Here is an 18,256-nt window from a genome sequence, read left to right as displayed (position 1 = left end):
ACTGTCACTTTTCACCTTAGCCATTATTAATTAATATTATCATACAGTTTTGAAACACTCGTTACACTCGCTGATCAATAAACAGCCGAACTTGTCACAAACAGTCTTAATTATCTTCACGGACTAAGCTATTCAAGTAAGTAACGGTGAACGTATCTTCGTCATATTATCGTATAAGGTTTATATTATAAAAAACGTAATATGCAATATGCAATCATTAACATAGCATTAAGAAGGATATGAAAATAGGCAAATAAAATGAAGATAAAAACAAAATAAATTTTTTTGCATTGTCTACACGTTCAGTGTTTGTTTTATTATTACTTTATACAAGTGGCAGCGTTTATCCAGTCGTCAGATAATATATCTTTTATATATGACAGGTCATTATTAACAATCTAGAAAATGCTTCGTTTTCCCTACTGATGAATATTAAAATAAAAAGTAAATAGGATCAGTCTCATTATGCAAACTGAGTAATAAAACAACATTAATTGTGACGTGACTCGGCGGGTATCGTTGACGATTCCTTGTTCCGTAAATCGCTTAATGCTCGTTACTTTAGTCACTTCTATCGCGAATAATTACTAAGCTTACTAGATAAACTTAAAAATTAAATAAAATTCATGTGAACGATAATGCTGTTACCAAACTTTTTACTTTGTTTTTTATATGAAATATATAATGAAATTATTTACTTATACAATTTTCGGATATGCTTTCGATATATTCATTTCCCCTCTTTATTGTGCGTTTTATATTAATATTTGTCGGCCTCGCTTAAACCATCGAGATTCTATTACATTATGATTTTATAATAATTATTGGGACTTGATAATTAAGTAAATCACAATGATGGGAGAAATTAATGTCAAGTCCTGAATCTTCCGTATCTTCCCTCTGTAATTAATACAAAACGGAAGTTTTTGTGGCTACAGCATCTTGTATCGTTTAATAACTTCGTGAATAAATGAAAGAAAGACATTACGGTACATCAACATTTTGAAGAATACTCGTATGATTAGGCGTCGATTTCACGTTTTCCATCGCACGAATTAGATCATTTTATACTCAAATGAGCAGAATTAAAGTATAGCAAGAAACTGAAATAATATTCAGTAAAGTGATAAAAAAAAATGTAACAGCTCTGATTTAATTAATCATATAAAAATATAGTCTTTCTACAATAAAAAAATTAAAAAAAAAATTAAAAAAAAAATTAAAAAAAAAAATAAAAAAAAAAAAAAAAAAAAAACAAAAAAAAAACAAAAAAAAAACAAAAAAAATTTACCTCAATATATAGTTATTTATAATAGCAATGTTGTCGCTAAAACATGTTTGTTATATTTTCATATCTTTAAGAAAAATGATTTTAATCGATTACGAAAATCAAAAATATATAAACCATCATGCGTAAATTAACATTGCTATTTTACTATTGAAACGTATTTTTATAATTTTTTAAACATAAATATATATTTTTTTAATTAACTAAATATTATTATTATTATTATTATTATTATTATTATTATTATTACTACGATTTTTTTTATAATACAATATTTTAAACCGTCAATACAAGAGAAATCCGCTAATTCGATACGTTCCATATTTTCCATTTAACAACATTGAAAAAAGTAGTTCATTAAAGTTTTTAAAGCATTGCAGATTTAATGAAATATGATTGTGTGAATAATTCTTTGATGATTAAAGGATTTTTTTTTTTTTTTTTGTTTCCTGTTTCAATTAACTTTTAAACTAAAAGTCCATACGATCTCCGACATAGGTGAGTGATTGAGTGATGAATCTTAAAATAAACAAATTTGTCGACAAAATTCATATTATATCACACAAGGCTTTTTCATTATGAATTTTTTGCTCTTGCACGATAAAACTCTCGGCTTTTTGTACAGTTGATGATGAAAAAATTCGCAATGTATCACTTGTAAAGAAAATGACTTTATACTTTTAAAAACCTTACATTAAATTTCAAATAGTCGCATTCCTCTTATTTTTACTTCGTATTTTGCCTCATTAATGTTTATTTCGATTATGTACAAAATGTTAATCCTACCAATTAACTTATGGGCACGATTATTCACAGTAATTTTTAGCTAATCACTAGGCATTCGATCATTTACAATCGCACTTATTTACGTTAACAACATTCGAATAGCCGCTGAAGAGTGAAATAATGTTATTTTTCTTCAATTTCAAGAGAAAGTAAACTTCTCCTTTAATCACATAAACACAAGTCATAACGAAGAAAAATAAACTTGCTTGCGATGACTGAAGTCTTATTAAGAAAAAAAAAAAGATCCATTTTATTCAGTCATGCTTAAGTTAACTAATAAATTAATAGATCTACCAGTATTACTTGTAATATCTTAATAAAATATCTAACATAAGATTCTTGAAGTATTCGCAGATAAATTTAAGAAAAGCTTTGATAATAATAATAGTATTCTTTCCAATCGATTCGACCTACATTCGCTAGCTTCAAAATTTTGTTGAACAAAAATCTTGAACTATATTAATTGATTTTCATAAACTTTCAGCTATATTTATTGAACAATCGAGAAAATGAACAAGAATTCCTTCATTCGTCTATGTGAATCAATTCCAACATTAGAAGACTTATAGGTTACGTACTCATTCGATTCTATTACAATTATCACGTACATTCTCGTACAAACTCGAAACGCCATACAAACGGTATTATTTATTTATAGCTCATGTATACCAAGCTACATATTCTTTGACCTTATATACATACATACATACATACATACGCGCATACGTGCATACATATACGTATACATATACACATATACAAATATAGACATATACATATATAAACACGCGCGCATATATATATATATATATATAAAATTAATATTTACATACGATACTGGCAGTAATTTTTCATCTAACCTTTTCGTGCACATTTTCTTTATTTTCCTTTCGCAGCGAGCTCGAACGTTTTACAAATCCTTTCAGTCGAATTTGATGGATTACATAGTCGATCGACTTGAGAATAAGTCGTGATGTAGATAAATGTTCCCTCGCCTATTTTTGCAAAAAAAAAAAAAAAAGAGTAAGATTGCTGAATGACTGAAATACGTATCCTCGTCTCGTGTAAATCGAGATGAAAGATCAATATTCCCTGCCACCAAATGATCCCCTGAATTTGCTAAATTAACAATGTAAACCACTCTCGAAAGCCTTTGGAATTCTTTCTTCTTTCTTCTGTAATTTACGCTACCTAATGATTAAGGCCTGAACTAAGTCTTTAAATTTACAATTTTTCAATAATAATCGTACGTGGCTAATAGTAGTAAATCATCATAAATATGCCATAGCCATGCCTAAACTGCACTGATAAATATCATAAGAAATGTTCTATGCCCATATATCTCTATCTTGTTACTCGCGATAACATTGATTCCCTATAATACAGTGATCCAATTTGCTTAAACTATAATAAAATTTTTTATCAAAATAAAAAAAAATAAAAAAAAAAAAAAAACAAACAAAGAAACCTTTAAATATTTCTTACGAAATCTAATGATAACAAAAAAAATTTTTTTTCTCGTCTTGGCAAAACCTTTAACATAATATCGTATGAAAAAGAAATTTTTTTTAAAAAGTGTATAATTAACTTAAATTATTAATTACATTATATACAATAGCTGAATAGTGATTTGAGTCAATAACGTTTGCTTGTCACTCTCATTAAAAAATGATAAAGAACTGAAAAACTGGAAGTAAAACATTTCAAACGATATTCTCTCAGTAATATTTTAAGATTTTAAGGAAACATTTTTTAATTAATTTCTTTATTTCTAAATATAGTTTTCTCAAATTTATAACTCTTTCAAAATCATCATATTTTATTTTATTTACGAATCGATATATGAGCCAATCATTTTAAGTTCCAATTTAGAAATTTAAAATTTTCATGATTCTACTGTCAAAACAAACAGCTTATACATTTTTGCTCATGTATATCCTAACTTTCGATTAGATCAGATTCACTGTAGTCATTAATCACACATCGTACAATAAAAGCTCTGCAAAAAGTTTATCAAAGGTCTTTCAATCTGGTTTACTTCTTTCCTCTAATCTCCCGTGCCCCCCCCCCCAACCGACTATGACTATTTCTCTCATAAGTAAAATCATGCTAATCTTATACCTTCGAGATAAGCTTATTTAAGAGAAAAATATATTTCAACAATAATCAAAATTAATGAAAGAAAAAAAAACACATGTATAAAAAAAAAAAAAAAAAAAACGAATAATAAATGAGAAACAGAATTGCTGCTCATTGCATTAAAAATTTCTGGCTTTCTTTATGAAATATTAAGATTGTAATTTGGCAGTGTCCACTTCATTTCTTTTTGTTACCTCAGCTTTGTCTGCTTTCTTTATACCATACGATATATATATATTAAATAACATAAATCTATACGAATTATACCTGTTTGCACAGAGTTGCATCATGAATGAATTTCATGGGTTTCTATATTAATAACTGAAAAGTCGCTTTCTCTTTTTTTTTTTTTTTTTTTTTAATTTGATCAACACTAATTTATCCCTATATACATTGAAAAATCAAAAGCATTCGTATAGGGACAAAAATGTGTAAAAAATAATATTTTGGCCAGTTATCTGAGTTTAGTATCCAATGGACATAGGTTTATAGTAATTTCTATAATTTATTATCCATATATTACTAATATTATGTATGCTAAAATTATGAAATTCTTAATTATAAGCATAGCCAAATGTAAAAATCACCGCTGCAGTTATCGAAAAAATGAACTCAGTAAGCAATTAAGACCATTTATATTATAACTAATCACAAAGTATAATTTGTTGGCTTCACAATAATTCATAATATTCATCGTTATTTATATTAAAAGAATTTTATTATTATTATTATTATTATTATTATTATTATTATTATAAACGTAATCTAAAAAAATAATGTAAATTAATTATTTTTAATTTCATTATTTTTTGGTAACTTTTTATTTCATAAAACTTTAATACTTAAAAAGGTTGTAATAATGTAATATATTGGAAAAATTGTATTATTTAGTTGTTCCATTGTATACTGAAATAAATTATTATCAGGCAAATTGTGAAAAAGACGACTTTACAGTTGCTCAGAACCGAAGTATTTGTTATTATAAATAATTTTGTTGCAGATGTAAATGATATATAATTAGTTATCAGTGTATTCGTATGAAAATGTATGATTTATAATAAAACATTATAAGAAAAAAATATCCACAGAAATTATTATCTAAAACCGTAAAATATTCACGATTTTATATTTGATTTTGTAAATATGCTTGCTTGGTATATATTAAAAAAAAAAAAAAAAAAAAAAAAAAAAAAAAAAAAATCTCTAACATTAGCATTTGATTTTTACAAGGAGTAGTTATGTAATTTAAAAACTTTCTTTTATGATTCTAAGCACATTTTTCACAGACCTATGGACATTATTATTTTTGTTTGTTTGCCTTTGTGTAATTAATAATTACGTATACTCGAAAGATTTTAATACATTTTAATTATCTTGAATTTAAATAGTAATATTCTGTAATTGATAAATCGCTGATACCAACGACTACCTCTATAATTGTATCGAAAAATAAATTTCACAGATCTAGTACGATTTTACTCACATTAGCTTATTATATGCTTGTTTAACTTTAGAGGAACAACCAGTTTTTATATTTGTTTATTGATTTTCTCATTTTGCTCGACTTTCATTTTAAGAATTGCTGAAAATATTATTTCATTAACGGCCACCGATAAAGCTTTTACCGACTTTATTCGTTAGGTCGCTTTTATGCTGAGGATACTATGTAACTATAAATAAAGAAAACATATTTCTTAAGCTACTTTTGTTGCATAATGCTCGTGAGTGTTTTCGCGAAAATTCATCGTGATACGGCCAGCACCAGAGCTTTCCATAGAAATTTTTATATAACTGTAAACAAAATGATAAGTACGTGTTAAAAATATGAGATGCTATCGTTCATCACACTTAATGACATTTGGAGATATTTATCTATTTAAAGAAAAAAGAAAAAAAAAAGAAAAAAAAAAATCCTATCTTTGCAAGAAGATGGATTTAATCGACTATTAATTTTTAACGTTGTTTAATAAAATTGAAAAGCCATTTTTCCTTACTAAACCGACGCATCTATCATTTCAATTAACGTTATAATTTTGAATCAATTGAATCGTCTACTGTGCACTGGCCTTATGATAAACCAAATTGTTTTGAATATGGTTAATCTGTAAAAATTCGGGTCTTAGAAATTTCATTACAAGTTTGTGGACGGTATGCATGCATTTAAATTACAAAAATAATACAAAATTTCACTTGTAATAAGTACAACGTAATATGGCGAGAATTGGTAAAAATTTTTACGCTTGAATGTTCGACAAACTATTTGTGACTTGTTGGCCAGCAACGAAATCACCAGATAACGCATCATGTGCACACATGTATTTTCGCTACTCAAAAACCGTAGTATTTCACAAGACAAACATATAGTAGATAAAACTTTTTTACGTAAAAGATTTTGCTCGTTTTACAAATTATTATTATTATTGTTATTATTATTATTATTATTATTATTATTATTAATTATTTGTTAAATATTTGTTAATTAAAAAATCAAACATTGTAATTGGCTCACGTACGGCAATTAGGGGCTTGGGCTTGAGCTATTGCGATTTCGTAATTAATCGTTCTGTATTTTAGAATCGTTAGACAGAGACTAGGGAGGCTACTAAGCTTGTATACGATCACGGAAGCTCTCCCCCCCCCTCCCCATCCAACCCTATGAGTAACACTTTTTCTTTGATAATAGTTTAAGGAAAGATAATGTTTTTTATGTCGAAAGGCTCGTTATTAATGCTACCGGCTACATCACTTGGCTCTTCACGTATAATTCTTATATTTCAATTAAGAATGGCATTGTTTAACTATTGTTGGCAAATTGAACGAACGAGCCTTAGGACGTAGCCCGTTGCTAAAATTGGCTGTCACAGATCGGGTTAACAATGATAAACGATCGATTCTAAGCTGCGATATCTTCGGGAGAGCGTTTTAATGCCGGCGTCCTTGAATGTCGTACAATTGTAAAATAAAATAACGAGATACGCGATAAAAAGAAAAAAAAAAAAAAAAAAAGAAAGAAAGAAAGAAAGAAAGAAAAAAAAATAGAAAAAAAAGAGTGAGAGAGAAGTTAAAGGAATAAACGGGACACTTGCGTTGTTCATTAACCCCACCCCTTCAATGTTATTCTTTAAGTTAAAGGCAATCTCGTCCGAGATCGCCCTTGAAGAAAAAAAACGCCCGAGAGACTGGTAAACCTTAAAAATTATTTTAAATTCGATGTTCTCTTTTGTTTTTGTTTTTTGTTTTTTGTTTTTTGTTTTTTGTTTTGTTAATGTTTCTGGCAACTGAGGATTAATGAGAATACGCAATACGCAATAAATCGTTAATTTACAAAGGCCTAAGATTTCAAGAGTGCGCTTCCAGAGGCGCTCGGGCTTGGGGACGACGATCGTCTCTTACTTACTCAATGCGTTATCTAATGTGCAGGTGTTAGTCGAACGCAGATTAGGAGTAGGAAGCCAAGTTTGGATGGACTTCAATGGCCAGCGACGATCGTAAATATTGCCTGGCTGGCGTATTTGGTCGCAGCGTCGGTCACAGCCTCGTCGTCACGTAAGAATCGGGAGAGTAACGGTCGAGTTTAAAAAGCGTTAAAGCATATCGGTGCCCAGGATCGCGGGAGCGAGGGAACGAGGGAGCGAGGGAGCGAGGGAGCGAGGGAACGAGGGAACGAGGGAACGAGGGAGCGAAGGAGCGAAGGAGCGATGAAACGAGGGAACGAGGGAACGAGGGAGCGAACGGCTAAAACAACGAATAAGCAAAGAGAAGGAGGACTACGTACTCGGCGAGCAGCAGGCGAGCGCTTAAGACGCGTAACAGTGGCGGCCTGCAATTAAAATCGTTAGGTGGTCGGGCCCTCCCATTCGATGAGATACTGGGCTCGGCCGTTGGGCCCGCTTCGTTTGGCCTTGACGACGAACTTCTCGCCGGAAGCGATCCTGTTCGCGGCGCCAAAGTACATGTTCACCGAGGATTTAAGGTCGTCCATGGATATGTCGGGAGCGCTCTGCTTGACGGGCGAGCATTTGGTCGGCGAGCTGGGGAGGCTGCTGCTGCAGTTGCCGCAGGGTACGAGGGTCGGCGCCTGCTGCTGGGGCTTCTTCGAGACGGATCCGGCCTCGGGATGATGGCCCGGTGGCAGAAGCTTGTCCGTGCTGGGACCGCGCTGGCGCAGTCGGCGCCCATTAAGGGCGTAGCTCACGTAGTTGCCGACCTGGCTACTGGAACTCGAGGCGTACGAGCTGCGCAGACTGCGCCCGAACTCGCTCGCCTTCACCTCGCTGTTGCGCGGCGGCAGGATCGCGGCCGTCTTGCTCGCCGTCTGCTGGTATCCCTGCACCGGAGTTTAGACCGCCCATTAACGAATATCGTACATGTTGTTATTGTCGAAGGTCGAGAGTCGAGGGTCGAAGACTGTGGGTCACTCTCTTTTCAATACGCCCCCCCCCCCGTCGACTTCAATTGCCAAGATTGCCAAAGTCTCGCTTGCATACGGCAATATGCGCGCCGACCTGGGAGGATATTGGGGGAGGGGGGAGGTGGGCTTCGCTCGAGCCCTCGTCCTTAAATAGCTCTTTGGCAGTCTCGCGAACGATGGCTGATGTTTTTGAAAGCTCTTTCTCGCCAAACCTCGACAGCGTCTCGTTTATAAAGCCGAAAAGGCACTAGCGTCGCTCGAATGTTATTATTATGTCCTCGTTCCCGGCATACGAAATATTATAATTTTCTTTTTTTCTTTTTTTCATTTTTTTCATTTTTTTCATTTTTTTCATTTTTTCTTTTTTTTTTTTTTTATCCGAATGAATAATCGATCCGACAATGCGAATGCCCGAGCGAACGCTTACAGCTATGCGAGGACTAACCGATAAACAATCGATTAATTAAGTTTCTGGTAATTGCTCGATTTGAAGGATGCGTCGCGTTAACGTTACATAAGCGATCGAATCGGTGATTTTACGTTCGTGCGTGTGCGACGATCTTGCATCAGCAACAGAATATGAAGCTGCTGGAGAGAGACTTGTCGTTGAAAGTTTCCTTCAACTTCTCGCTCATATTGTACCGACATTATCGTAAAATAAAGTTTCAAATTGATGGCAAAATTAAACATTATTGCATAAGCGTAACTGCCTGAAATCACTATATTATAAAGCTCGGTGAAAGGACGGGCGATGGATTGAGGGATGGTAGGGTAGGGGGTAAGGTAAGGCGGAAGAGGCAAAATAACTTCAACGTTAGGATGTAGTGTTTAAATTGCGCTATGAAGCAGGAGCTTTGGAGGTACCACGAACTTATTTTTAAAATCCAATAAAATTGCGAATCGCGTTTCAAAATTGTCGTACAGGGCCCCACTAGGTAGAGAAACATTAATGGATCATAGCCGACAATGAGGAATGGAGGGAAGCGAATAGCGACTGCGAGCACAAGAAAGCGATCTTACCAGTGACTGCTGTTGCTGCTGCTGCTGCTGCTGCTGTTGCTGCTGGGGTGGTCGACCGCGTCTGTGCTGTCTCCTCCTTTTCACTTGGCCGTTTCTGTCGATAATGATGTCCTTCTCGGAGAGCTGCCTCTTGGTAGGGCGCAGGATTGGCGGTTGTGATATGACAGGGGTGAGGGGCAACGGCAACGTTATCGGGCACTGATTGTAGATGGGCATTATCGCGGAGCCACTGCAGTTCGCGCCATTGAGGCAGCCGCCGGTGTTCGAGCCCTGGCAGGCGGCGGTGAGCGGCGAGGATGAAGCGGGCGAGGAGACGACCACGCCGAGGAGCTCGCTGAGATTTCTGAAGGGGTTGTTCTTGCCCTCGAAGTCCTTGGGCGGCGGGATGAAGGAGTCGAGGGTACCCCGCGAGCTCGTCTCGTCGCCGCTCGTATCCGCCGGGGTCGAGGGTGTCGGCACCTGTAGCGGATGCATCAGATCTATGGAGCTCGGAACGGAGAGCTCCGACATGCCTGAGGATGTCGTTGCCGGTGGCGTCGGTGGCCCCGAGACCGAAGTGGGTGGCGTCGGGGGTAGCAGCTCCGAGGCTTCCACCGTACGAGATTTGCTCTGCAACGATAAACGATCGAAATCCAGGCTTCGGAGATCCATGGCTTTTTTTTTTCTCTTTCTTTTCATTTTTCAATAGAATTATATTCATCAGTTCTTTCGATAATTATGTCGACAATAATATACTTCATGCCATATATTCGCACAAATGTAAGACAAAAGCATTTGTCAATTTAAAAATTCTTTATAATTGGCTAATTTACCTACTCCATCCTTGACGTGACAAAGCCATTTTACCGGAAATATAAGTTTCTCAAGTTTTTTTATGTTTATTATTTTGATAATAGAGATGATACATGGTATCAACAAAATTAGTTAAGCAATAAGCATTCATGTATTTGTAGATAACGAAACGTATGGATTAGAAATTAGGAAGTTTTTGGCCGTGCCGTTGCACGGAAACTTATAATCTCTTGGAACGTATTTTTCTAAACGTACAAAGAAAAATCTTCGAGAATTAAAAGTAATTTTAATGTGTTCAACATGTGACAAACGGATTATCGTAGGAGAATGACTCAAAGGGAGAAGTGCATAAGCAATGGTATATTTAGTTGGAAGGAGGGCATCTGTTGCGAAAACCGAATTCCCGACGGATTAAAACCATGTTTCTTTCTCCCAATCATCCTTCTTAATGAGTCGTTATTATTATCATTGTCACTATTATTATTATTACTATTACTATTATTATCATTATTATCATTGTTGTTGTTGTTGTTGTTGTTGTTGTTGTTGTTGTTGTTGTTGTTGTTGTTGTCGTCGTCGTTGTTATTATTATCATTATCATTATTATCATTGTTATTGTTATCATCATTATTATTCATGTGTAGCAAATGACAAGAGTGAAGGTAACCTTTTCGCATTAAAACGTTAACGACACAACAAAAACTGAAGTTGATTTAAAGTACTCGTCGATACGATAGAATTTATAAATTTCCGTTCTACGAATACGATAAGTAAATAATGAATACTTTGTAAAGTGCTGTGACAATATGAATTTTTGACATTAAGCAACGATTAATACCGCAAATTAAATTAAATTAAAGCTTAAGGAAATTCGATTTTCCAAAGTAATTGGAGCAAAAAACTTGCTTGTTTTAATAAGTAAATGTAATGACTGCTCATTACCTTGGCAGATATAGCATTCTTCAGCAGCTTCCTGGCCTTACGATACCTAGCCTCCCTGATGCCCAGGGCCTTTATCGATCCTTCCCCCCCAAGCTTATCTCGCTTCTTGTGCTTACGTAGCATCCGCTCGCGCGAGCTACCGAGTGCCATAAGTCGTCGTCGCCTCTGCAGGCTGAGCTTTGGGAATGGGAAAGACTTCTTCACGAAACCACCTCCGCTGTATCTAAAAGGAACACTTGAATTAAAATTTCACTGCTTTGACTTTGACCGATTATTACTCGATTTTAAATTAAATGCGAGACAACGCGAGAATGTTTGTTTAATGCTATCATCCGTACATTGGCTCATGTACACATACATCATGCCATACGATCGTGTATGCATTAACCTAAAAGAAAACGATTAAATTTTCATTGGACTTTCGGTTTTACATTGTGTTCCAATATACATCCGTAACTGTTTATTTGTTTACTTATTTACTTATTTGCTTAATGGAATTTCTATAAATAGCATTAATGTAAAAGTGTGATATTTAATAATTAAATATAAACAATAAGAATTTAGTTATATCATGTTTATTCTTTTGTGCTTGCTAGAATAATGTTTGTTAATGTAAAAATAAAACATTTTTCATGCTGCGTCATACGGTTTATGAAGTAATTCAATATTTTCGAATTATCTTACCGTCAATATTCTTTATTATTACGAGTATATTTTATTCTAATCCTCTTTTATCCAGGGTTTTAAATATATAAATACTTAGCGTTTTAAATATTTCACATTAATTATTGTGACTTCTATATATCGCAGGAATATCATATGCCTTGGCCTAGATGACGTGCCCATTATTACTTTTCTTCATTATAATTTGTACATTTTTACGATTTAAAAAAAAAAAAGAAAAATAAAAACACAAATAAAAAGGATAAATATTATGAATTAATTTGATCATTTATCATACATAGGATTCTATTATTATTATTATTATTATTATTATTATTATTATTATTGTTTTTAATATAGATAACTTTATGCCTTGGAGCTTGCGAGACCACGAAAGGTTTAATAATATTAAGAGCTCAGAAATTTTATCAAAATTATAATAGATCAAGACCAGAAACAAGACAAGAAAACTTATTTGCCGTGGCATATACCTTTCTCTCAAGGTCTGAGATAACTGATTGGTCGGACTAGGACCAGAGCTTTGGTCAGCCTCTGAATTTTGATAGATTGTACCACGCATAACTACATCTGATGGATTTACAGGTATCTCTAAGCTCTCCGCCAAACTCTGTTTCAAGGTATGTAATTGCTTTGTACTTTCTGACAAAGACAAAGGCCTAAAAAGGAAATACACTTATATTTACAACTTTATTGAGCTAATTTTCCAAAAGACATTATCGAATCTTGATTTAAAAATGAAAGTTATTTTGATTTTGTTCAAAACAGAAATGCAAAATAAAATCAATGACCTTTCAGAAATTGCAAACTGATAATACTTCTTGTCTGGATCAAGAATAAAACAAAAGAACAAAATTCAAAAATACAAAAAAAAAAAAAAAAAAAAAAAAATTATCAAAAAAAAAAAGGAAACGATTTTTCAGATTAATTTTTATTTTTAACCATTACTGTGCATCTACCCACCCAGAGGTTGGAGAAAGAAATTGCAGTCTATTATTAGCACCCCAGCAACACCGCAGTACAGAGTCGTCGATAATACCAGTCGTGGGAAGATTGACGACTGGACAGGGAGGAGGTAATCTCACCCTCAAACCCCAAATCGTCGTGCGTTTCTTTATTTCTCTGCCACACTTAAACCTATTCCTATTGTTTGTTAATATCGCGAGTATGGATTCCCTACGGACCTGTGCACTTACATTGCGAATCTAAATAAAAAAAAAGTATACTTAAACAGGTTTATGTTCATTTAATTGAAACAATATACAGTAGTAATTATTCAGAAATTAAATTAAAAGGAATTTTTATTATTTGCTTCTGAGTTATTGAAATAGGATGACATTTGATAAATTTGAATTTCTGATTGACTTTTACTGTAATCTACGTTACACACAATTCAAGTGCATGTTACTTACTCTTGATGGTAATTGTAATGTGTTCCAATTATCGTTTGCGTATGGTACAATTACAGTATCTAAATCGTAGTACTTTTTTGCATTGAAAACTGTTAGATTGTACAACATTAAGTGAACAAGGTCTACCCATTTTAATTCTAATCGTCGTACAAATTCCTTGCCATAATTGCACATCGAACAAACAAATACATAAAATCTATAAAATTAGATATTTATTTGAATATCACACAATTGCAACAACAGCAACATGAATTTATTGTAATCAAATGTACCTGTCTCCACTGTAAAGAGGGTAGGATAAACAGCCTATACATTTCTCATGGAACCATTGTTTACAGCGAGCGCACTGCAACATCTGGGTGTACCACTCTCCGTTCAAGCCACAATAACAGTAAATTTGCTCAGCATTTACTCTATGATGAGAATCCCAATTCAGCATTTCAGGCTGTAATAAGAAAGAAATTCATATTTATGTAACAATTAGCAGCATAGCGTTATTCGCAATTTCACCTTAATTACAAAGAAAGTTAATATAAATATAAATTTATTGGATAAGACGACATATTTCTATACGGTTGTATAAAAATTGGAACGAAATCGCATATCGCATTATTTCCTATTCTATGACTATTCAAATCATTATATTTTTAATTCAATTTATTGTCTCGGCACTTTGCCATTCATTTTTATAAATGTCAAATTGGCCCTATTACTTGGTGTTAATTTTTTCCAAAATCATAACGTACATCATACGGTAACTTAGTTGTATCTTCCGGTGGAGGAAGTGGTTGATCTCTGCCACTACAAACTTTTCTGATGTTTGGCTTAACCATAGACTTTTTTATTTCTTTTTGTAGCTTAGGCTCAGTGACATTGCAGTCATAACATTTTTTACACTTCCATTGTGCATCGGGAAGTGTTTCCTCTTTCTTGATTTGAGGCTGTAAATAAACGGGCAAACAGATCGATCGATTAAATTAACAGAAATTATTCTCTATTGAATTTTTATTACTATATGCAATATTATTGCGGAAGACGATTAAGTTAAATTAGTAATTATGAGACTTTAATATTATAAGGAAATTTCTTATAAAATTGTTAATAATTATAAGACAAAGGAATAATCGAATTCCATAGTGAGAAACTACTTGGTAATATTATTTTCCAAGCTAATACGTATTTTATAATAAATATTTAGCGAATTGTAGATTTAATTTTCTTATAGCGTATTCATGAAATTAACAATCCATCGACCTAATATGAAACAATAATAGAGAATTTTTTAATATTCAAAATTAATTTAAATAAGTGATAATAATTAAATCATGACAATATCCACATTTCCTTCACAATCATCAAGTTGACATAAAATTTGACATGCAATTTATCATAAAATAGAATCAAGTTTATTCCAATTATACGATTTATACTTTTATCATTTAATTTATGAAATTAAATTGTTTTCACAACTAACAAATATATACACAAAATAAATATAAATATATTATCATATAATTAAATTATAAATATTATATATTTATAAGTATACCTGATGGCAGAACTGGTGATAACCACGACCACATTTGTCACAGGTAATAATGTCATTGTCAGTTCTGGGCTGAGACTTTTTACATAGTACACATGTAACATCCGACTCTGATGCAAGTTTTGTCAGCTCTTTAACCGATGACCAGGAGGATGTATTATCCAAAAATTTAACAAGACATCTTTCTCTTGCCAGATCCACCTATTATACGTACATTAGAATATTTAAACTCATTGTTTGTATAGTACGCACATGTATACAAACACACATGGATACGCGGCGTTCGCACTCATGCAAATGTATATATCATTGTATACAACATTATATATATAATATAGACATAACTACTACAATTATACCAAGATAGCGAAGAAATAAGATTTCACGATGAGAGAAATGATGAAGAGAACAATCATAGTTTTATATTTAAAGAAAGATTTTAATAATGTTTTACAGCTAAGAACAAAGTTTAAACGCATTTTTAGACTAATTCTAATTCTAATAATATCTATAACTAGAAGCTTATAAATATATATTTAATTCAAGAAAAATAATTTAGACAGACTGACATTGAAACTTTATGAGAACTCTGAAAATTATTAAAAGTATAAATAAATTTTTGTACCTCAACAATCGTTCCAAGATAGTATTTTCCATCTTTGTGTTGAAGGAGAACATCTTCACCATGAACAAATCCAAGACGCTCTCTCGTCGTACTGTCCGGCGATGCTGAACTATCCTCAGATTCTGCCATTTTTTTAAGTGTCTCTGTTTAAAGGTAATGAACATATTTAATTGTATTCGACACTTCTGCATCATATTTCATATATATTTTTAAGTATACAAGATAATTAGTAGAAAATCATAATTGAAACCTAATTATTTATATATTATCATGAACTCTCTGATAATATATTTTATTATAAAATATAATCAAATAAATCATGCTAATCTGTAAATAAAGTTTCTTTCATGTAACAAACACATTTCATCAAATTTTTATATATATCTTGAAATTTTACTTGTAGCGAATATTCCAAAAATGTTTTCATTATCGTAATATCAAAATTATCTTTTAATTATATTTTAATTAATATTGTTAAGTAAAGATCATAAAGACTACCTTTTCATTTATTGCAATTATAAAAGATCAAGTTAATACATATTTTTATAGTACTTTCCAAATGTTTATCTCATAACTATTATAAGATAGAATTACTTTGGGAATTTTCAATTACTTTAGATTTTAACAATATTATTACAAGGTTATCAATCCATATTATTAAAACTATCAAAGGCATTTAGATTTTTGTCATTATTTATGTTATTTATTTATTATCACGATAACAATTATTCTTAAAAATTACAGCATTAAACAATATATGGAACAGTATATGGAAAATTAAATTCCTTATAAATGTGGTATAAATAAAAGTACAATTAGAATTTGTATTAATAGCAATGATTTTTAAACATCAAGATTTAAAAAAATTTGCTCTGATAAATTCTAAACTACGCTTTTGTTTATATTCTTATATACAAACAATAATTGGCAAGGCTAGCATAAGTTTAATATAAATAAAACATAATTATTAATATTATGTACTTTTGCTTAAATATTGCAATTTGAATCGAGTTAACATGATAAAAGATCATTCATAATAGGATATACGTTAATTAGCAAAAATATATATTTTGATACTATATTTTTAACAATATTAATATTATCATTAAACTTGCTCCGGTCTTACGGTATAATCCCAAACGTTCATCTGTCATTAATCTAAAATTGAGTAGTCCGGGGAAAGAGGCAATAACTCTTGTAACGGTGACTTAAGCTAAGGGCAACGTTCGAAGGTCCTGGCTACTTGCATCATTGTCTACAACCTGGAGGCTCCATTGTCAAATGGCCAATGAAAACATCCAACATCTATTCTCTTGTCAGGGCACTATCATTCATACCTGAAAGCTCGGCGGTGGATTATGAAATGCTCTCTGGGTGCCTCATATTTTTCCAAGCGGTATGTATGTGTACGTGTGCAGAGAATCACCGCTCGTCGGCCATTTAGGCGATGGAAGAGAGCGACAGGCAGAGGGCAAAATCAGCAACTGGCGTGAGCAAATGAGACCATGAGAGAGGGACAGGAGGGAGAGGGAGGAGGTGCGAGGGCTGGGGCATCACAAACACGCTCAACGGCTCCCGTCGCCGTCTTCCTCGTTGGGCCAGGTCGCCAGTATAAATCTTGTACGAAGGAAAACACGGGTATACACACTTCCACACGCGCAAGGTACTTTATAGACGTCTGTGCGTACGTACGTGCGCCTACACAGAGACGTTCGCACTCACATATTTTCGCATGCGTGCATACACATACTTACGCGCGAATGCTTATGCACATATACATTTATTTATTTATACGCGCATATTTATGCACGTATAAACATGCATAAATAGAAGAATTTTGCTTTATCATTTGACAAATGAAAAATTATTAAATGCTTATGATTTTAATATTTATGTATATCTGAAAATAATAATTCGATATACACACACACACACACACACACATGCACATATATATATATATATATATATATATAAATATATGTTTATATGAACATATATGTGTTTATGTGCATATATATATATGTATATATATATATATATATGTGGATATATGCGGATATATGCGTATATATATGTGTGTGTATATATATATATATATATATATATATATATATATATATTTCGTGTGTCTCCAAGTGTACGAGTGTGTATATTTATGCGTGTGTACGTCTTAACCCCGAGGAGGATGTCTTCGTTGGGGGCAGCGTTGAATACGTTGCTGAAGTCCTGGCGTCTCTTCGCGTCGCAGTCCGCCTCCTGGCGAGGTTACACGTAGTGACGAACCGGGACGCGAACGAGCGCACTCCGACACTCAAACGACTCGCGGCGCGTTCGCCCGGGGCCTGCATAGGCACGCAAAACTTCCTCGAGCCGCCGCCACCGCGGCCAATACGTCCGCCATCTTCGAGGGAGACGCACACACGCGCAAAAGCGCACACGCACAAGCGCGCGCTCACGGCCTGGAGCGTACGCGCGTGCGGCTATGCGACCCATACACCAACGTCTCTAGTGCTTCCCTCTTCTTTCCGCTGCACGATCATGTCCGCACTCCTTCTCTTTCTAACTATCCCGCCCTCCTTCTCCCGCACTCACTCCCTCTTTTTCGCGCACC

General features: G+C 33.3%; 1 protein-coding gene across 1 annotated transcript; it reads right to left on the bottom strand.

Annotated features, from left to right (window-relative positions):
- Nucleotides 1-7,891: 7,891 nt before the first annotated feature.
- Nucleotides 7,892-15,771, bottom strand: Pcl (polycomb protein Pcl). The gene is made up of 10 exons (XM_011502042.1): nucleotides 15,643-15,771; nucleotides 15,021-15,218; nucleotides 14,218-14,412; nucleotides 13,744-13,916; nucleotides 13,472-13,667; nucleotides 13,023-13,264; nucleotides 12,533-12,718; nucleotides 11,379-11,601; nucleotides 9,645-10,253; nucleotides 7,892-8,540 (listed from the first exon to the last, which is right to left on the bottom strand). The coding sequence occupies exons 1-10, from the start codon at nucleotides 15,769-15,771 to the stop codon at nucleotides 8,049-8,051; spliced, it is 2,643 nt and encodes an 880-aa protein (XP_011500344.1). The 3' UTR covers nucleotides 7,892-8,048.
- Between the last annotated feature and the right edge of the window lie 2,485 nt (nucleotides 15,772-18,256).

Source organism: Ceratosolen solmsi, unplaced genomic scaffold (assembly GCF_000503995.2).
Source record: "Ceratosolen solmsi marchali unplaced genomic scaffold, CerSol_1.0 scaffold43, whole genome shotgun sequence".
Taxonomy (NCBI): Eukaryota; Metazoa; Arthropoda; class Insecta; order Hymenoptera; family Agaonidae; genus Ceratosolen; species Ceratosolen solmsi.
This window is presented reverse-complemented; position numbering and strand designations above follow the sequence as displayed.

What these genes read in the sequence shown, in the direction of transcription:
- Pcl (XM_011502042.1), bottom strand. Translation starts at nt 15,771, where the DNA reads ATGGCAGAATCTGAGGATAGTTCAGCATCGCCGGACAGTACGACGAGA. An exon ending in ATCACCAGTTCTGCCATCAG is followed by an intron (nt 14,413 to 15,020) that starts GTATACTTATAA and finishes GTTTATTTACAG; the next exon opens with CCTCAAATCAAGAAAGAGGA. An exon ending in AGCAGCAACAGCAGTCACTG is followed by an intron (nt 8,541 to 9,644) that starts GTAAGATCGCTT and finishes ACTCCGGTGCAG; the next exon opens with GGATACCAGCAGACGGCGAG.